We start from the raw sequence: 22,014 nt of genomic DNA, 5'->3' as shown, positions 1-22,014 counted from the left end.
CTACGCAGGCCGTATGTAGCGACTGCTGGAGAAGGACTGTTTCCGAACACGCGCACCTTCACGCGGTATTCGACCATTTCCTTGTTGGTGTCGTTGTCTCGGTGCCATAGAAAACGGAGATAATTTCTGTGATCTTGTTGCACGACGAAACAATGGAACATTTGTTCGATATCGGAGGTAATGGTGACCGGTTCCTTTCTGAATCTCATGAGCACTCCCACCAGGTTATTAGTCAGGTTCGGACAAGTGAGGAGAACGTCATTCAGAGATACGCTGTCGTGTTTAGCGCTTGAATCGAACACCACTCTGATTTGATTTTGGCTTTCTCAGATGATATATTCCAAAGGAAGGTAGATACCAGCATTCTTCATCAGCTTGCAATGGTGGAGCTGGCTCAGCGTGGTCATTGCGAAATATCTTGTCCATAAAGGCTATGAAATGTTCCTTCAGTTCAGGCTTGTTCCTCAATGTTCTCTGCAACGAGATGAATCTAGATAAGGCCTGTTCCCTCTTGTTAGAAAGCCCGGTCCTTGAAGCCTTGAAGGGTAAGGGAGCAACCCAAACATACATCGCCCACGATTACCCAGCCTAGGTCAAGTCTTTGGGCGTATGGAGCATCATCTGGGCCGTTACATTGTTGGCGCACCTTGTGGACCTTCAGAATGTCCCTCCCGAGTAGGACCAGAATATCAGCATTCATGTCCAGAGGAGGGATTTCTTTAGTTTTCTATTGTCCTTGTTAGTTATCTTTGGGAAAGTTTGCAGTCTTTTAAATAAGGCACATTCCATGGCTTCTGAGCTGCCGTAAGTTTGTTCCAGTCTCTCCCAGGCTGCAATAAGACCTGCATCTGAATAGTCCACATGAACTGCCCTTATTGTCTTTTTGCGCTCTGCTGATTCAGGGCCTAACCAGTTAACAAGCAAATCCAGTTGTTCTTTGCCAGTGAGATTAAGGTCTTGGAGCACTGCTTGAAAGGTCGATTTCCAGGCTCTATAATTCTCGGCACAATCATCAAACTTTGAGAGACTAATGTTTATTAACTCCCGGCGAATCATGTATCTGGCGAAGTCAGACATGTCCGATCTCCTGGTCATTGTTGCAGGATGAACTTGTGGTATCCTTAGGGGATGCAAGTTCTCTGGCTTATATGACTGCGACAAATCAGGACGAAATGATGCGGCAAAAGCGTTAAACTGCGGTTTAGTCCCTATAGGTTCTGCTGGCTGTGGCCTAAATTGTGAGTTAGTGCTGGAAGTTACTTTGTAGGCAGTAGGTGGCGACATTTCTTGACTTGCGGGCGCATCTGTGTTAGAAACTAAAGGTGGTGCTGGTGCAGATGTTAAATGTCTTAGCACATAGTTAGAAGTGCAATCAGCTGAGTCCTCCATTTCTCCTGGAATAAGACAATCCGAATTATCGTCTTGACCCAATGCTTGTTCAAGAACCTTCAGTTTAGCAAGGGCTGTTGCTTCTTTGCTTTCTGCTTGGAGTATTTTCAAGTTCCTTTGGGCTTTCATTTTGTTTCTTTGAGCCTCCATCTCATTTCTTTGAGCTTCCATTTGGGCTTCTACTTCCACTTCAGCCTCCCTCTTAGCAAAGGAGCTTTTTACTTTAGCTTCCTCTGCAGCTGCACGGATCTCCAGTATCTTGTCGGACAATGTTGACTTCCTGGAGTGAGATGATCTGGAAGACGAAGATTTGATTTTGGTCGATGTTGTGCGATGTGACCTGGCTTCTTGGAGGTGAGCAATGTGGAGTTCTGCTTTATCCTGGGCATCTTGTACTAATGAGGTCTTTTCTTGGAGAAGAGTTTCCCTTTCAGCTAGTTCTGCTGGTGCGTCTTCCATGTCACAGTTACTCAGGAATGTGATGTACCTTGCAGACAGTCTCTGGTAGTGATCATAGGCGGCAGATAAACTCTTCAATTTGGCGGTTAAATCTGTGAGAGCGTGGAATAGCTGCTAAATAGTGATCAACTCTGCCCCATAAATGTTCAAGGTTATCATGGAACTCGTCTCTAGTAATCTCAAAGTTCTCTCTGGCCTTTTGTGTCGGCCTGGTTACACGTTTGGGTCGTACATCTTGCTCTGCAGTAAGTGCGGACTCTGCTCCTGCAGCATCTATGGTGTCAGGAACCTGATGTGCTTCACTTGCAGATGGGTCCACGGTGCCTTTTGTGGACATGTTTTAGCTAAGATGGTGAACGGTTAAGTCTTGCTAGCAGACAATGCATATACACACAGACAACTGTAGACTTAGGTCTCTTGTTACTATTCTGCCACCGATATACATGGATGAGATGTGTCTGAGGGATGTGATCACGAATCTCTATATAAACAATGGCGGATAGCGTTACTCGCCAGCCTGTGCTCCCAATCCCTGTCAGCGGCGCATGGTGGTCCGGAAGGATGATGCAGTGATGAATTCAACAGGCTTTATTTACAGTACCTTGATGAGATGAGATGTCAAGGAAGATGAAGAAATGGAGATGAGGTAGGAGTGAGGACTGTAGGTTAGAGCTGTTATAGAAGCACCAGATTAGAGATGATAGGAGCTCCAGGTTGGAGGTAACAAGAGAATCCTTTCTCCAGCTCTGCAGTGCATGTGTGTTACAAGATGGCCCAAAAGTACAAAAGCAGGAAACAGAATGAAAAAGATAGGAGGAGCTATTGACAGAGAGGTATTATGGGAAAGTACCATAACAAAAAAAAACAGTGTAATACAGCAATGGGCAGTAGATGGCAGCAAAGTATAACAAATACAATAGATGATAAACTAAGTATATACCATTACATAAATGTCCATGTATGGCTGAAAGTCTAACAGAATAAACTGAAACAGCACAAATAGGAAGGCACAGTATGCCCTTCTGTGACTACAAAAATGATGCACTACTACCCTACCGCCTCCACCAAATATTTTCTTTTTTAGGGTATGGTCCAATTATGACTTCTGCTTCAGGGACCCCTGATTTGCATGTACCCCTCTGCCCATCTACTATGTAGTATCATGTACTTACAACAGTAACTGGGTAGAGTAAGTATTAACTGTTCAACAAAGTTACATATCATCGTTATCACCTATGTTGGGCATGTCACTGTCCATGTCACATTTGCTATGTGTCCATTGCCCATCATCATATTCTCATTGTTGATTGGAATGAAGTAACAATTTTGTTTTTTTTTTTCTGGGTTTAGCCACTACTAGTACTCCACAAAGCCCAACAACAAAAACCATGCCACCTACTAAGACAAAACGCCCAACAACTACAACCATGACACCTACAGCTAATGGTACGTTACTTAACTTCCTAAACTTACCAAGGGTTTTGGCTCTTCAGCCTCACTATCTGGCTTCTTGCCAATGGAAGAGGTTCTCCACCAAAAATGATTTTTTTGCTAAATCAAACCCAGGCACCCAAAACTATCAACTTGCTTTTCCTAATCACCTCTTTCCTTTCCTAGATTCACCACAAAATGGCTGCTGTATTTCCTACTTCTGCTTTTATACAGGTTGTGATAGTCCCTCCTGATTGGCTGTGTTATACCATGTAATGCAATATCTGTGAGACATTATGGGAAAACCAACCCAGCTGTGTCCGAGGTCTTTTGATCCATCTCTGACTGATGCATTCTTCTGTAATATGTGAAATGTTTGTGACCAATTTAATTCATTCAGCAAATCCCAAATTGTTTGAATTCGCCTGGTTCAATAAATTTCACAAATGTTTATAGGAATTCAATATGCATCACATCGATTAACTAACCTCTACTGATAAAACCTTTATATCTTCCATAAAGTCACTCTTGTTGAAAAGGCACATTAATAGAGAGATGATTCGAAAAACTGGTGGGTTATGTCATATACTAGATTTCTTTAAATAATCGACATCCTCTACAAGTAAGGGCATACCAAAATTAAAGACATCTATTCATCTCTTGGAATCCCAGTTGGTCCCATCATGCTTGTTACTACATAGAAAATTGTTGCATGACTCCTCTCTAGAGAAACCAAGTGTGATAAACTGGTCCCAATGGTCATGGGAACGTTGGAGCCCACAGGGAGGTGCAGCAGGATCTGTGTGGGGACTAGACATAGATGGAATACCAGACTTGAGTGACACAAAGTTACATGTCTTACTCTATGTTTAGCATGTGACATCATGTTTGCTATGTGCCCATTGCCCACCACCGATGACCACCACCACATTCTCTTTCACTGGAATACATTTTTTTTCTGGTAACAGACATTACTACTACACAAAATCCATCAACTACAACCCTGCCGCCTTCTTCCACACAACACCCAACAACTACAACTATGCCAACTACCACTGAAGGTATGCTATTGAATATTGAACTTACTAAACTTACCAAAAAACAACCCAACGCAGCCAAAACTACCATCCTGCTTTTCCTATTCGCCTCTTTACTTTGCTGCGTTGGAACATTATGTTGATCGTTTATACAGAACAATGATGATAATAATATTCATGTCTTCTAAACATAGGAGATGGTCAGTGCTGGTGTCTTCCTCAACACTGCAGCCCAGAAATGTACTACAGTAATCTATGTCCTCTTATACCGTGTGAATGTCCACGTAAGTAAGATTTACCTCAATATTATGGAGCACATGTGATCACTAGAGATATGAAAATCTTTTGAAATTTGAAGTCACCACCTTTGCCAAATTTTCACAGGAAATTATTTTCACTGCTAATAGAAAGTATTATTTTAAAGCTACGTTTGCCCTGAAGAGATGTGTATAGCACACATATGATTTGCACTGAATCCGCTTGGTCATCAATGCTGACAACATCTCTATATGCAGGAGATATAACATGATTCACCACTAGGGCAAGTTTTAGACAATGTGGGGCCCTGGACAAAAGTTTAAAGTGGAGCCCCGAATGCTAACATGTTGCATCATCACAAAGAAACATTTGGGTTTATCCAGGCCGATAACAAGTGCAATGGACAATACTGAAGTAGTTAGGCGCTTAGTTACCGGCCTTTTCACAGAGGCTTGCGTAGAATGATGGGCACAGAAGTAGTAGTGTAATCTGCCCCGTATGGTATTTCTATACTGTCCTCATACACGTTAGCAGGGTGTGCAATGAGACATGTAGCTAAACCCCCTGTCTTCTTTAAGAAAAAGAGGCTGTAAAATTGTAACCTTCTTTTATTGATTGCAGATGTGACAGGAAAGGGTGAAACTATAGGATGCAATAACAGGAGCATTTCAGAATATATAACTGCAGAGAGCATAAAATACAGATAGTCTGCAATACACAGTAACATGAGGTAATACATAGGTACCATGAGGTAATACATAGGTACCAAGAGGTAATACATAGGTACCATGTGGTAATACATAGGTAACATGAGGTAATACATAGCTGATGATTACCTATTTAATACAAAAAATGTTATAGACACAGGAGTATAACACCTAGATAGTGCTTACCAACTTTGCTTAGAGCAGGCTATTTAAGAAGCATGAAGAACATGAATGGTGTAGTTTCTCATAAGACATATAGAGGAATAATGGCTGCTGTTCCCCTCACAGTGTCATAAACAAGACTATGATATAACAGGAACAATCCCACAATACATTGCAAATTAAACTAGAATCTATGCATTAAACGGCCAGCAGGTGGTGCTGTTACCTTACAGTATGAAATTTATGAATGTAATACACACAAAAATGACTTTCTAGACAGCAATTATATGGCTGGACAGAACACTCCCCGCTTGACGTCACTATTGTGTTCATTGGGTGAGAACAGCAGAACGAGTTCCCCTACTGGCCTGAGGAACAATTTGGTCTCGCCTTGTTTTCCTATTTTTACTTCCACCTTACGTACGATTACATCCTTACTTGGGAATGTCTGGGTAATGAGACCTAATCGCCATTCATTTCTCCGAGACTGACAGACTTTCATTAGTACTATATCGCCAGGTTGGAAGTTAGGCTTGCTAGTTTGCCACTTTCTCCTCTGTTGCAGAGGAGGCAGGTACTGTTTTTTCCACTTGTCCCAAAAGGCATTGGAGAGACTCTGTACTTGTCTCCATCGACTCCTGTAATGGTCTTTAACATTAATTTCTCCAGGTGGAGAGCAATTAGGGTCGGTCTTCTGCGTAAGCAGCAGGGCTGGGGTGAGAACAGTTGGGTCATCAGGATCGCTGGAAATTGGAGTCAACGGTATGGCGTTTATGATGGCTGACACTTCTTGTGTCAGTCTTGCAGAGCCTTCCTGTAAGAAGATTGAATCGAGGATTCTCCTTGCGACACCTATCATTCTCTCCCATACACCTCCCATGTGTGAAGAATGTGGTGGGTTAAAAGTCCAAGTACACCCATTTACACTTAGGTATTTTTCTACGTCCTTCATAACCAAGTTGGAAGACAGTTGCAGTTCTCTTGCTGCTCCGACAAAGTGTGTGCCTCGGTCTGAACGAATATGTTTGACAGGTCACATATCAACAGTCTCGAATTGGGAGTGTTTACCTGAAGTACATGGAGGGATACTTCAACCTGTAAGATAAAAAACAATGCATGCAATGCGACAATAACATATTGTTTAACAAGATAGACGAATGTCTATAACAAGTTCCTGAAGTAATCCAAAGGATAACCCGTCTTTGGATTGGAGTAGCCGCGCTAGGCCAAACTGTCTCCAACCCATTTGTAATCCGAAGGTCTAAGTTCCTTGAAAGAGTTCCTACTGATTGGATGGATAATCAACCCTCAACTGGTATGAGTAAGATAATGTCTGATATAGGCCTAATGAAGGATTTGGGGTCACCTTGCTTAGCAACTGTCACTTCTACCTTGCGTACCTTGCCATCGTCACTTGGAAAGGTTTTAGATATAAGTCCCACAGGCCATGTGTTTCTTTCCTCCTTCTGGTCTTTCATGAGGACAATATCTCCTACTTGTAAATTTGGCTTTACTTGTTGCCATTTTCATTTTTGGAGAAGTGTCAGGTACTCCTTTTTCCATCTTTTCCAGAAACAATTAGCCAGATGTTGCACATGTTGCACATGCTTCCACCGTTTCTGATATTTGTCACCGGACACAGAATCTTCAGGTGGGTTAGGAACAGTTTGGAGTTTCTGGATGAGGAGAGTTGCCGGAGTGAGAATAGTAGGAGATTCTGGATCCATAGATATGGGTACAAGAGGTCTTGAGTTTTCTATAGCAGAGATTACTGCTAAGCAAGTGGTCAAGGTCTCGTGAGTGAGTCTTGAAACATTTAAGTCCATCAGCATAGATTCCAATATCCGACGAGTAATGCCTATCATTCTTTCCCATGATCCACCCATATGGGAAGCATGAGGAGGATTGAAGACCCAGGTACAGCCATTGGTTGTCAAGAAGTTCTGAACTGGTGTTGAATTCAGTTGTAGTTTTCGACAGGCCCCTACAAAGTTTGTTCCATAATCAGATATTAATTGGTTTACTGGTCCTCTGATGGAGAAGAATCGTCTTAGCGCATTGATGAAACTGGAGGAATCCATAGACTCTATCACTTCTATGTTTATTGCTCATACACTCATGCATGTGAACAACACCGCCCAACGTTTACTTTCTGCATGTCCGCCTCTGGTACGACGTGCAGCGACTCCCCATGGGCCAAAAACGTCCAAGCCAACATAGGTAAATGGAGGCTCTGTGCTTGTCCTATCGGCAGGGAAATCAGACATCTGTTGTTGTTGCAGTTTTCCTCTTGTCTTACGACACTGAACACAATGATGAATTAAATGGGAAATTGGTCTCTTTGCTCCTACAATCCAGAGGCCTGCAGCTCTTAAGGCTCCTTCATTGAAATGTCTGCCTTGATTTTTGATTTTTTCATGGTAATGTGGTATTAGTAAAGTGGTGATATGGTGATGACCAGGAATAATTAGAGGATTCATTTCTGCCTCATCCAATTTAGCCTTGTTTAAATGACCATCAACTCTCAATAAACACCTCTCGTATATTACTGGGTTTAAGTTGACAATGGGGCTGTTTTTAGGAATGTCTTGTTTTTTACATATACATTCCAGTTCCTTGTGTAAAACATTCTGCTGCACATTGCATATCAAAAAGAGTTCACTCAGAGCAATGTCTTCTTCAATCTCTATGGCTAGTACAGCCCCACAGAGCTCGAGTCTGGGTATGGTGTGCTCGGGTTTAGGAGCCAGATTAGCCTTTCCAAACAGAAATCCAACATGGACTGCATTGATAGAGTCTACAACCTTCAAGTAAGCCACAGCGGCAATAGCTTCAGTGGAATCATCAGCGAATACATGAATCTCTTTCCTTTGACTTGTAGCTAGGGATGCCGGAGTGTAACAACGGGGTATGTAGATCTTATCCAAGGCGCAAAGAGATTCTCTCCACGACTTCCACCTTAGTTGTTGGTCCGCAGGGAGTGGTACATCCCAGTCCTTAATGCACTCTGAGAGTTGTCTCAGCAGGAGCTTGCCTTGTATAGTCAGGGGTGCGACAAACCCAAGTGGATCATATAGACTGTTCACCACTGACAGAACCCCGCGCTTAGTAAATGGTTTTTCCGCACCACTAACCTGAAAGCTGAAGGAGTCCTTTAGCAAGTTCGACCTCAGGCCTACGCTACTCTGCACTGGTGGATTGTCTGGGCCTAGATTCAAGTCCCTAAATTCTGCGGCATGATCGTTAGTGTGAAAGGCCTTCATGACAACAGCACTATTGGAGGCAATTTTATGCAATCTTAAATGAGCTTTAGAAAACATACCTTGTGTCCGTTTGAGCAGATCTATGGCTTCTTCTGCTGTGGGCAGGGATTTAAGACCGTCGTCCACGTAGAAGTCCTTTTCAACAAACTGTTGGGCATCCTTCACGAACTCTGCTGTGCCATCAGAGGCTCTTGGATGCAATCAGAGAACCTTTCTTTCACTTCGTAGTGAGGAGGGCATGGCTTAAAGTGAGTTGCACAACCATTTTGAAGCACATACGTTTTACAGGCATTGACTTCGAATGCCTTGTGACTCCTATACAAACATACATTGCCCACGATTACCCAGGGTAGTTCGAGTCTTTGGGCGTATGGAGCATTATCTGGGCCGTTACATTGTTGTCGCACCTTGTGGACCTTCAGAATGTCCCTCCCGAGTAGAACCAGAATATCAGCATTCATGTCCAGAGGAGGGATTTCTTTAGTCAGGTGCCTAAAATGGTGATGAAGCGCGGCTTCCGGAGTGGGAATCTCCTCCCTGTTATCAGGTATTTGGTCACATTCAATTAGGGTTGGCAAGGGTATATGCTCGTTTCCCTTGATTGAAGAGACTATGTACCCAGACGCTCTCCTGCCAGAAGTCTCAATATGACCAGAGCAGGTGATCAGCGTGTATGGAGTCGTTTGTCCCTTTATGTTAAAGATCTCAAAGAATTTGGGCCTTGCTAGAGATCGGTTACTTTGCTCATCTATTATGGCATACATTTTGGAGGCCTTGTCGGGTTGTCCTTCTGGATAGACCTTAACCAGACATACCTTGGCACAGCATTTAGGAACAGTCCCTTCTCCACATACCTCAATACATGAGGAGGAAACAGCAGTTGCAGTTGGATCAAGAACTTGTGGCTCCCCGCCATGCTTTTGAGCAGGATTGGATGTCGCAGAAGGTTGCGAGTTGTATGGAGCTGGCGTGTGATGCAAGGCTGTGACGTGTTTATCACTGCTGCATTGAGTGCACTTAATGGCGGCCTTACAGTCCTTAGCGAGGTGGTCTGAGGAGGCACAACACTTATAACATATCCCAAGCTCCTTGAGGGTATCTTTACGCTCATGCAAAGTCCTTGCTCTGAATCCACGGCATTCTTTAAGTGGGTGAGGCCTTTTGTGCTTAGGGCACATACGGTTACTGTCCACGACTTTAGGAGCAACATTATTTGTTTTAGTGAAGGCAGGTGTAGTAAGTGGAACGTCAGTCTTTCACACGGATACTGTGTTCCTTGAATCTCTACGTTTGGCAATGTTATCATATCTTGTAGATGATGATGATGCTGGTGGAGTGGGCTCAGTGAAGTCGAAGCTGGGATCATTCTTCTTCCGAGCTTGGTCACTGATGAACCTCGAAAAATGTGAAAAGGGGGGAGAGGACACATCATGCTGCCTTTTATACCGTGAGCCTTGGTCTGCCCATTTATCCTGAATGCTGTGTGGCAACTTGGACACGATTGGATTAACGCCATGAGCAGTATCTAGGTAGCTCAGTCCCGAGAGACGTGGGTCTAATTTTGCCAATTCTATTTCCTTTAGTAGGTCGCTCAGATCTTGAAGTTTTCTATTGTCCTTGTTAGTTATCTTTGGGAAAGTTTGCAGTCTTTTAAATAAGGCACATTCCATGGCTTCTGAGCTGCCGTAAGCTTGTTCCAGTCTCTCCCAGGCTGCAATAAGACCAGCATCTTAATAGTCCACATGAACTGCCCTTAATGTCTTTATGCGCTCTGCTGATTCAGGGCCTAAGCAGTTAACAAGCATATCCAGTTGTTCTTTGCCAGTGAGATTAAGGTCTTGGAGCACTGCTTGAAAGGTCTATTTCCAGGCTCTATAATTCACGACACAATTATCAAACTTCGAGAGACTAATGTTTATTAACTGCCGGCGAATCATGTATCTGGCGAAGTCAGACATGTCCGATCTCCCGGTCATTGTTGCAGGATGAACTTGTGGTATCCTTAGGGGATGCAAGTTCTCTGGCTTATATGACTGCGACAAATCAGGACGAAATGATGCGGCATAAGGGTTAAACTGCGGTTTAGTCTCTATAGGTTCTGCTGGCTGTGGCCTAAATTGTGAGTTAGTGCTGGAAGTTACCTTGTCGGCAGCAGGTGGCGACATTTCTTGACTTGCGGGCGCATCCGTGTTAGAAACTGGAGGTGGTGCTGGTGCAGATGTTAAATGTCTTAGCTAGAGTCATAGGTAGAAGTGCGATCAGCTGAGTCCTCCATTTCTCCTGGAATAAGACAATCTGAATTATCTTCTTGTCCCAATGCTTGTTGAAGAACCTTCAGTTTAGCAAGGGCTGTTTCTGCTTTCCTTTCTGCTTGGAGTATTTTTAATTTCCTTTGAGCTTCCATTTTGTTTCTTTGAGCCTCCATCTCATTTCTTTGAGCTTCCATTTGGGCTTCTACTTCCACTTCAGTCTCCCTCTCAGCAAAGGAGCTTTTTACTTTAGCTTCCTCTGCAGCTGCACGGATCTCCAGTATCTTGTCGGACAATGTTGACTTCCTGGAGTGAGATGATCTGGAAGATGAAGATGTGATTTTGGTCGATGTTGTGCGATGTGACCTGGCTTCTTGGAGGTGAGCAATGCGGAGTTCTGCTTTATCCTGGGCATCTCGTACTAATGAGGTCTTTTCTTGGAAGAGTTTCCCTTTCAGCTAGTTCTGCTGGCGCATCTTCCATGTCACAGTTACTCAGGAATGTGATGTACCTTGCAGACAGTCTCTGGTAGCGATCATAGGCGGCAGATAAACTCTTCAGTTTGGCGGTTAAATCTGCTGCGTCTCTGTGCGAGCGTGGAAGAGCTGCTAAATAGTGATCAACTCTGCCCCATAAATGTTCAAGGTTATCAGGGAACTCGTCTCTAGTAATCTCAAAGTTCTCTCTGGCCTTTTGTGTCGGCCTGGTTACACGTTTGGGTCGTACATCTTGCTCTGCTGTAAGTGCGGACTCTGCTCCTGCAGCATCTATGGTGTCAGGAACCTGATGTGCTTCACTTGCAGATGGGTCCACGGTGCCTTTTGTGGACATGTTTTAGCTACGATGGTGGACGATTAAGACTTGCTAGCAGACAATGCATATACACACAGACAACTGTAGACTTAGGTCTCTTGTTACTATTCTGCCACCGATATACATGGATGAGATGTGTCTGAGGGATGTGATCACGAATCTCTATATAAACAACGGCGGATAGCGTTACTCGCCAGCCTGTGCTCCCAATCCCTGTCAGCGGCGCGTGGTGGTCCGGAAGGATGATGCAGTGATGAATTCAACAGGCATTATTTACAGTACCTTGATGAGATGAGATGTCAAGGAAGATGAAGAAATGGAGATGAGGTAGGAGCGAGGGCTGTAGGTTAGAGCTGTTATAGAAGCACCAGATTAGAGATGATAGGCGCTCCAGGTTGGAGGTAACAAGAGAATCCTTTCTCCAGCTCTGCAGCGCATGTGTGTTACAAGATGGCCCGGAGTACAAAAACAGGAAACAGAATGAAAAAGATAGGAGGAGCTATAGAGAGAGAGGTATTATGGGAAAGTACCATAACAAAATATTACAGTGTAATACAGCAATGGCCAGTAGATGGCAGCAAAGTATAACAAATACAATAGATGATAAACTAAGTATATACCATTACATAAATGTCCATGTATGGCTGAAAGTCTAACAGAATAAGCTGAAACAGCACAAATAGGAAGGTACAGTATGCCCTTCTGTGACTAAAAAAATGATGCACTACTACCCTACCGCCTCCACCAAATATTTTCTTTTTTAGGGTATGGTCCAATTAAGACTTCTGCTTCAGGGACCCATGATTTGCATGTACCCCTCTGTCTATCTACTATGTAGTATCACGTACTTACAACAGTAACTGGGTAGAGTAAGTAATACCTGTTCAACAAAGTTACATATCATCATTATTACCTATGTTGGGCATGTCACTGTCCATGTCACATTTGCTATGTGTCCATTGCCCATCATCATATTCTCATTGTTGATTGCAATGAAATAACAATTTTGTTTTGTTTTATTTTCTGGGTTTAGCCACTACTACTACTCCACAAAGCCCAACAACAATTACCATGCCACCTACTAAGACAGAACGCCCAACAACTACAACCATGACACCTACTGCTAATGGTACGTTACTTAACTTGCTAAACTTACAAAGGGTATTGGCTCTTCAGCCTCACTATCTGGCTTCTTTCCAATGGAAGAGGTTCTCCACCAAAAATGATTTTTTGCTAAATCAAACCCAGGCACCCGAAACTATCAACTTGCTTTTCCTAATCACCTCTTTCCTTTCCTAGATTCACCACAAAATGGCAGCCCTATTTCCTACTTCTGCTTTTATACAGGTTGTGATAGTCCCTCCTGATTGGCTGGGTTATACCATGTAATGCGATATCTGTGAGACATTATGGGAAAACCAACCCAGCTGTGCCCGAGGTCTTTTGATCCATTTCTGGCTGATGCTTTCTTCTGTAATATGTGAAATGTTTGTGACCAATTTAATTCATTCAGCAAATCCCAAATTGTTTGAATTCGCCTGGTTCAATAAATTTCACAAATGTTTATAGGAATTCAATATGCATCACATCGATTAACTAACCTCTACTGATAAAACCTTTATATCTGCCAAAAAACACTCTTGTTGAGAAGGCACATTAATAATGTATTGATATCAGTGGGCACCATGATAGGTATCTAATCACACATTAAAGTATACGTCTAATAATGGTTCTAGCTGTGCATTCCACCAAAAATCAAAAATGATGCGAGAGAGATGATTCGAAAAACTGGTGGGTTATGTCATATACTAGATTTCTTTAAATAATCGACATCCTCTACAAGTAAGGGCATACCAACATTAAAGACATCTATTCATCTCTTGGAATCCCAGTTGGTCCCATCATGCTTGTTACTACATAGAAAATTGTTGCATGACTCCTCTCTAGAGAAACCAAGTGTGATAGACTGGTCCCAATGGTCATGGGAATGTTGGAGCCCACAGGGAGGTGCAGCAGGATCTGTGTGGGGACTAGACATAGATGGAATACCAGACTTGAGTGACACAAAGTTACATGTCTTACTCTATGTTTAGCATGTGACATCATGTTTGCTATGTGCCCATTGCCCACCACCGATGACCACCACCACATTCTCTTTCACTGTAATACATTTCTTTTCTGGTAACAGACATTACTACTACACAACATCCATCAAATACAACTCTGCCGCCTTCTACCACACAACGCCCAACAACTACAACTATGCCAACTACCACTGAAGGTATGCTATTGAATATTGAACTTACTAAACTTACCAAAAAACAACCCAACGCAGCCAAAACTACCATCCTGCTTTTCCTATTTGCCTCTTTACTTTGCTGCGTTGGAACATTATGTTGATCGTTTATACAGAACAATGATGATAATAATATTCATGTCTTCTAAACATAGGAGATGGTCAGTGCTGGTGCCTTCCTCAACACTGCAGCCCAGAAATGTACTACAGTAATCTATGTCCTCTTATACCGTGTGAATGTCCACGTAAGTAAGATTTACCTCAATATTATGGAGCACATGTGATCACTAGAGATATAAAAATCTTTTTAAATTTGAAGTCACCACCTTTGCCAAATTTTCACAGGAAATTATTTTCACTGCTAATAGAAAGTATGATTTGAAAGCTACATTTGCCCTGAAGAGATGTGTATAGCACACATATGATTTGCATTGAATCCGCTTGGTCATCAATGCTGACAACATCTCTATATGCAGGAGATATAACATGATTCACCACTAGGGCAAGTTTTAGACAATGTGGGGCCCTGGACAAAAGTTTAAAGTGGGGCCCCGAATGCTAACATGTTGCATCATCACAAAGAAACATTTGGGTTTATCCAGGCCGATGTCAAGTGCAATGGACAATACTGAAGTAGTTAGGCGCTTATTTACTGGCCTTTTCACAGAGGCTTACGTAGAATGATTGGCACAGAAGTAGTAGTGTAATCTGTCCCCGTATGGTATTTCTATACTGTCCTCATACACGTTAGCAGGGTGTGCAATGCGACATGTAGCTAAACCCCCTGTCTTCTTTAAGAAAAAGAGGCTGTAAAATTGTAACCTTCTTTTATTGATTGCAGATGTGACAGGAAAGGGTGAAACGATAGGATGCAATAACAGGAGCATTTCAGAATATATAACTGTACAGAGCATAAAATACATATAGTCTGCAATACACAGTAACATGAGGTAATACATAGGTACCAAGAGGTAATACATAGGTACCATGAGGTAATACATATGTTGCATGAGGTAAAGCATAGATAACATGAGGCAATACATAGGTACCACGAGGTATTACATAGGTACCATGAGGTAATACATAGGTAACATGAGGTAATACATAGGTAACATGAGGTAATACATAGGTACCATGAGGTAATACATAGGTACCATGAGGTAATACGTAGGTAACATGAGGTAATACATAGGTACCATGAGGTAATACATAGCTGATGATTGCCTATTTAATACAACAAACATTATAAACACAGGATTATAATACCTAGATAGTGCTTACCAACCAAGCTTAGAGCAGGCTGTTTAAGAAGCATGAAGAACGCAAATGGTGTAGTTTCTCATAAGACATATAGAGGAATAATGGCTGCTGTTCCTCTCACAGTGTCATAAACAAGACTATGATGTAACAGGAACAATCCCACAATACATTGCAAATTAAACTAGAATCTATGCATTAAACGGCCAGCAGGTGGTGTTGTTACCTTACAATATGAAATATATGAATGTAAAACACAAAAAAATGACTTTCTAGACAGCAATTATATGGCTGGACAGAACACTCCCCGCTTGACGTCACTATTGTGTTCATTGGACGAAAAAAGCAGAACGAGATCCCCTACTGGCCTGAGGAACAATTTGGTCTCGCCTTGTTTTCCTATTTTTACTTCCACCTTACATACGATTCCATCCTTACTTGGGAATGTCTGGGTAATGAGACCTAATCGCCTTTCATTTCTCCGAGACAGACAGTCTTTCATTAGTACTATATCGCCAGTTTGGAAGTTAGGCTTGCTGGTTTGTCACTTTCTCCTCTGTTGCAGCGTAGGCAGGTACTGTTTTTTCCACTTGTCCCAAAAGACATTGGAGAGACTCTGTACTTGTCTCAATCGACTCCTGTAATAGTCTTTAACATTAATTTCTCCAGGTGGAGAGCAATTAGAGTCGGTCTTCTGCGTAAGCAGCAGGGCTGGGGTGAGAACAGTTGGGTCATCAGGATCACTGGAAATTGGAGTCAACTGTCTGGCGTTTATGATGGCTGACACTTCGGCCATTAATGTTGTCAAGCTTTCGTGTGTCAGTCTTGCAGATCCTTCCTGTAAGAAGATTGAATCGAGGATTCTCCTTGCGACACCTATCATTCTCTCCCATACACCTCCCATGTGTGAAGAATGTGGTGGGTTAAAAGTCCAAGTACACCCATGTACACTTAGGTATATTTCTACGTCCTTCATATCCAAGTTGGAAGACAGTTGCAGTTCTCTTGCTTCTCCGACAAAGTTCGTGCCTCGGTCTGAACGAATATGTTTGACAGGTCACATATCAACAGTCTCGAATTGGTAGTGTTTACCTGAAGTACATGGAGGGATATTTCAACCTGTAAGATAAAAAACAATGCATGCAATGCGACAATAACATATTGTTTAACAAGATAGACAAATGTTTATAACGAGTTCCTGAAGTAATCCAAAGGATAACCCATCTTCGGATTGGAGTAGCCACGCTTGGCCAAACTGTCTCCAACCCATTTGTAATCCAAAGGTCTAAGTTCCTTGAAAGAGTTCCTACTGATTGGATGGATAATCAACCCTCAACTGGTATGAGTAAGATAATGTCTGATATAGGCCTAATGAAGGATTTGGGGTCACCTTGCTTAGCAACTGTCACTTCTACCTTGCGTACCTTGCCATCGTCACTTGGAAAGATTTTAGATGTAAGTCCCATAGGCCATGTGTTTCTTTCCTCCTTCTGGTCTTTCATGAGGACAATATCTCCTACTTGTAAATTTGGCTTTACTTGTTGCCATTTTCTTCATTTTTGGAGAAGTATCAGGTACTCCATCTTCCATCTTTTCCAGAAACAATTAGCCAGATGTTGCACATGCTTCCACCGTTTCTGAGATTTGTCACCGGATACAGAATCTTCAGGCGGGTTAGGAACAGTTCCAAGTTTCTGGGTGAGGAGAGTTGCCGGAGTGTGAATAGTAGGAGATTCTGGATCCATAGTTATGGGTACAAGAGGTCTTGAGTTTACTATAGCAGAGACTTCTGCTATGAAAGTGGGCAAGGTCTCGTGAGTGAGTTTGGAAAGATGTGAGTCCATCAGCATAGATTCCAGTATCCGACGAGTAATGCCTATCATTCTTTCCCATGATCCGCCCATATGGGAAACATGAGGAGGATTGAAGACCCAGGTACAGCCATTGGTTGTCAAGAAGTTCTGAACTGGTGTTGAATTCAGTTGTAGTTCTCGACAGGCCCCTACAAAGTTTGCTCCACAATCAGATCTTAATTTTACTGGTCCTCTGATGGAGAAGAATCGTCTTAGGGCATTGATGAAACTGGAGGAATCCATAGACTCTATCACTTCTACAGTCATGGCCAAAAGTATTGACACCCCTGCAATTCTGTCAGATAATACTCAGTTTCTTCCTGAAAATGATTGCAAACACAAATTCTTTGGTATTATTATCTTCATTTAATTTGTCTTAAATGAAAAAACACAAAAGAGAATGAAGCAAAAAGCAAAACATTGATCATTTCACACAAAACTCCAAAAATGGGCCGGACAAAAGTATTGGCACCCTCAGCCTAATACTTGGTTGCACAACCTTTAGCCAAAATAACTGCGACCAACCGCTTCCGGTAACCATCAATGAGTTTCTTACAATGCTCTGCTGGAATTTTAGACCATTCTTCTTTGGCAAACTACTCCAGGTCCCTGATATTTGAAGGGTGCCTTCTCCAAACTGCCATTTTTAGATCTCTCCACAGGTGTTCTATGGGATTCAGGTCTGGACTCATTGCTGGCCACCTTAGAAGTCTCCAGTGCTTTCTCTCAAACCATTTTCTAGTGCTTTTTGAAGTGTGTTTTGGGTTATTGTCCTGCTGGAAGACCCATGACCTCTGAGGTAGACCCAGCTTTCTCACACGGGCCCTAAATTATGCTGCAAAATTTGTTGGTAGTTTTCTGACTTCATAATGCCATGCACACGGTCAAGCAGTCCAGTGCCAGAGGCAGCAAAGCAACCCCAAAACATCAGGGAACCTCCGCCATGTTTGACTGTAGGGACTGTGTACTTTTCTTTGAATGCCTCTTTTTTCTCCTGTAAACTCTATGTTGATGCTTTTGCCCTAAAAGCTCTACTTTTGTCTCATCTGACCAAAGAACATTCTTCCAAAATGTTTTAGGCTTTTTCAGGTAAGTTTTGGCAAACTCCAGCCTGGCTTTTTTATGTCTCGGGGTAAGAAGTGGAGTCTTCCTGGGTCTCCTACCATACAGTCCCTTTTCATTCAGATGCCGACGGATAGTACGGGTTGACACCGTTGTACCCTCGGACTGCAGGGCAGCTTGAACTTGTTTGGATGTTAGTGGAGGTTCTTTATCCAACATCTGCACAATCTTGCGTTGAAATCTCTTGTCAATTTTTCTTTTCCGGCCACATCTAGGGAGGTTAGCCACAGTGCCATGGGCTTTAAACTTCTTGATGACACTGCGCACGGTAGACACAGGAACATTCAGGTCTTTGGAGATGGACTTGTAGCCTTGAGATTGCTCATGCTTCCTCACAATTTGGTTTCTCAAGTCCTCAGACAGTTCTTTGGTCTTCTTTCTTTTCTCCATGCTCAATTGGTACACACAAGGACACAGGACAGAGGTAGATTCAACTTTAATCCATGTCAACTGGCTGCAAGTGTGATTTAGTTATTGCCAACACCTGTTAGGTGCCACAGGTAAGTTACAGGTGCTGTTAATTACACAAATTAGAGAAGCATCACATGATTTTTCGCACAGTGCCAATACTTTTGTCCACCCTCTTTTTTATGTTTGGTGTGGAATTATATCCAGTTTGGCTTTAGGACAATTCTTTTTGTGTTTTTTCATTTAAGACAAATTAAATGAAGATAATAATACCAAAGAATTTGTGTTTGCAATCATTTTCAGGAAGAAACTGAGTATTATCTGACAGAATTGCAGGGGTGTCAATACTTTTGGCCATGACTGTATGTGTATTGCTCGTACACTCATGCACGTAAACAACACCGCCCTACGTTTACTTTCTGCATGTCCGCCATGACTGCCCATGGGCCAAAAACGTCCAAGCCAACATAGGTAAATGGAGGCTCTGTGCTTGTCCTATCGGCAGGCAAATCAGACATCTGTTGTTGCAGTTTTCCTCTTGTCTTACGACACAGAACACAATCATGAATTAAATGGGAAATCGGTCTCTTTGCTCCCACAACCCAGAGGCTTGCAGCTCTTAAGGCTCCTTCAGTGAAGTGTCTGCCTTGATGTTTGATTTTTTCATGCTAATGTCGTATTAGTAAAGCGGTGATATGGTGATGACCAGGAATAATTAGAGGATTCTTTTCTGCCTCATCCAATTTAGCCTTGTTTAAACGACCATCAACTCTCAATAAACACCTCTCGTCTATTACTGGGTTTAAGTTGACAATGGGGCTGTTTTTAGGAACGTCTTGTTTTTTACATATACATTCCAGTTCCTTGTGTAAAACATTCTGCTGCACATTGCATATCAAAAAGAGTTCACTCAGAGCAATGTCTTCTGCAGAGAGGGGATTATGGCAGATATGCCAACCATGACAATCAGTGTTACTGTCCTTATTGCAATAGCATTGTACAATGTGTACTAATCTTGCAATGCACGAACCAACCTCGTCCATGTTGAGAAGCGATCAAAACGCCAACAGTCCAAGCCAAACTTCTCCTTGAATTTGGTAATGAAGATGCTGACATCAGGATGGATCTCTGGGTCGACATCTGGATCCTGAAGGTTGAAGCTGTCTTCAACGGCATTCTCTTCGCATTGGTCGTGAAGGAACCCTGGTCCTGTTAACCAAGAAGAGCTTGGGAAGGCATCAATAGACACTGGTCTTGTAGCAAGGTCCGCAGGGTTAAGATGGGATGGGACATGCTGCCATTGCTGGGGCTTAGAGGATTTCCTGATTCTTTCCACGCGGTTACTGACATAGACGTAGAAGCGTTTCGTCTGGTTATATATGTAGCCCAGAACTACCTTACTGTCTGTGTAGAATTTTGTGTCATCCACGTGAATAGCTAGTTCACTCTGTATGAAGTCTGCAATCTCTATGGCTAGTACAACCCCACAGAGCTCGAGTCTGGGTATGGTGTGCTTGGGTTTAGGAGCCAGTTTAGCCTTTCCAAACAGAAGTCCAACATGGGCTGCATTGTTAGAGTCTACAACCTTCAAGTAAGCGACAGCGGCAATAGCTTCAGTGGAAGCATCAGCGAATACATGAATCTCTTTCCTTTGACTCGTAGCCAGGGATGCCGGAGTGTAACAAAGTGGTATGTGGATCTTATCCAAGGCGCAAAGAGATTCTCTCCACGACTTCCACCTTAGTTGTTGGTCCGCAGGGAGTGGTACATCCCAGTTCTTAATGCAATCTGTGAGTTGTCTCAGCAGGAGCTTGCCTTGTATAGTCAGGGGTGCGACAAACCCAAGTGGATCATATAGACTGTTCACCACTGACAGAACCCCGCGCTTAGTAAATGGTTTTCCCGCACCACTAACCTGAAAGCTGAAGGAGTCCTTTAGCAAGTTCCACCTCAGGCCTAGGCTTCTCTGTACTGGTGGATTGTTTCGGCCTAAATTCAAGTCCCTAAATTCTGCGGCATGATCATTAGGGTGAAAGGCCTTCATGACAAAAGCACTATTGGAGGCAATTTTATGCAATCTTAAATGAGCTTTAGAAAGCATACCTTGTGTCCGTTTGAGCAGATCTATGGCTTCTTCTGCTGTGGGCAGGGATTTAAGACCGACGTCCATGTAGAAGTCCTTTTCAATGAACTGTTGGGCATCCTTCCCGAACTCTGCTGCACCATCGGAGGCGATCCTATGCAGGCCGTATGTAGCGACTGCAGGAGAAGGACTGTTTCCGAACACGTGCACCTTCATGCGGTATTCGACCATTTTCTTGCTGGTGTCATTGTCTCGGTGCAATAGAAAACTGAGATAATTTCTGTGATATTGCTGCACGACGAAACAATGGAACATTTGTTCGATATCGGCGGTAATGGTGACCTGTGCCTTTCTGAATCTCATGAGCACTCCCACCAGGTTATTAGTCAGGTTCGGACCAGTGAGGAGAACGTCATTCAGAGATACACCATCATGTTTGGCGCTTGAATCGAACACCACTCTGATTTGTTTTGGCTTTCTTGGATGATATATTCCAAAGGAAGGTAGATACCAGCATTCTTCATCAGCTTGCAATGGTGGAGCTGGCTCTGCGTGGTGATTGCGAAATATCTTGTCCGTAAAGGCTATGAAATGTTCCTTCAGTTCAGGCTTGTTCCTCAATGTTCTCTGCAACGAGATGAATCTAGATAAGGCCTGTTCTCTGTTGTTAGGAAGCCTGGTCCTTGAAGCCTTGAAGGGTAAGGGAGCAACCCAGCGGTCAGATTCGTTTTTGAAGAATGCACTGTCCATCATTTTAAGAAACTCCTTGTCTTCTATGGATCAGGTGACTTTGTTGTCATCTTTTGTTGTGTGAAACACTGTTCTCCCTAAGTCATCACCGTAGGGAGTAGGAATGATGTCAGGCTCTTGGATGCAATCAGAGAACCTTTCTTTCACTTCGTAGTGATGAGGGCTTGGCTTAAAGTGAGTTGCACGACCATTTTGGAGCACATACGTTTTACAGGCGTTGACTTCGGATGCCTTGTGACTCCTATCCAAACATACATCGCCCACGATTACCCTGCCTAGGTCGAGTCTTTGGGCGTATGGAGCATCATCTGGGCCGTTACATTGTTGTCGCACCTTGTGGACCTTTAGAATGTCCCTCTTGAGTAGGACCAGAATATCAGCATTCATGTCCAGAGGAGGGATTTCTTTAGTCAGGTGCCTCAAATGGTGATGAAGCGCGGCTTCCGGAGTGGGAATCTCCTCCCTGTTATTAGATAT

General features: G+C 43.0%; 2 protein-coding genes across 6 annotated transcripts in view; both read left to right on the top strand.

The window, feature by feature from the left end:
- Positions 1 to 14,168, top strand: part of LOC141052156 (uncharacterized) — a 155,139-nt gene extending 140,971 nt beyond the window's left edge. The window contains exons 13-17 of the mRNA XM_073549387.1: positions 3,199 to 3,294; positions 4,248 to 4,340; positions 4,511 to 4,600; positions 12,802 to 12,897; positions 13,957 to 14,168. Coding sequence (XP_073405488.1) covers positions 3,199 to 3,294; positions 4,248 to 4,340; positions 4,511 to 4,600; positions 12,802 to 12,897; positions 13,957 to 14,168 — 587 coding nt within the window. The remainder of the gene's footprint in view (positions 1 to 3,198; positions 3,295 to 4,247; positions 4,341 to 4,510; positions 4,601 to 12,801; positions 12,898 to 13,956) is intronic.
- LOC141051811 (uncharacterized) overlaps positions 1 to 22,014 on the top strand; it is a 646,796-nt gene that overhangs the window by 407,321 nt on the left and 217,461 nt on the right. The gene's annotated exons all lie outside the window — the stretch shown is intronic.

The sequence above is a fragment of the Dendrobates tinctorius genome, unplaced genomic scaffold, assembly GCF_039654945.1.
Source record: "Dendrobates tinctorius isolate UK_male_01 unplaced genomic scaffold, ASM3965494v1 ptg000158l, whole genome shotgun sequence".
In the NCBI taxonomy this organism is placed as follows: Eukaryota; Metazoa; Chordata; class Amphibia; order Anura; family Dendrobatidae; genus Dendrobates; species Dendrobates tinctorius.
This window is presented reverse-complemented; position numbering and strand designations above follow the sequence as displayed.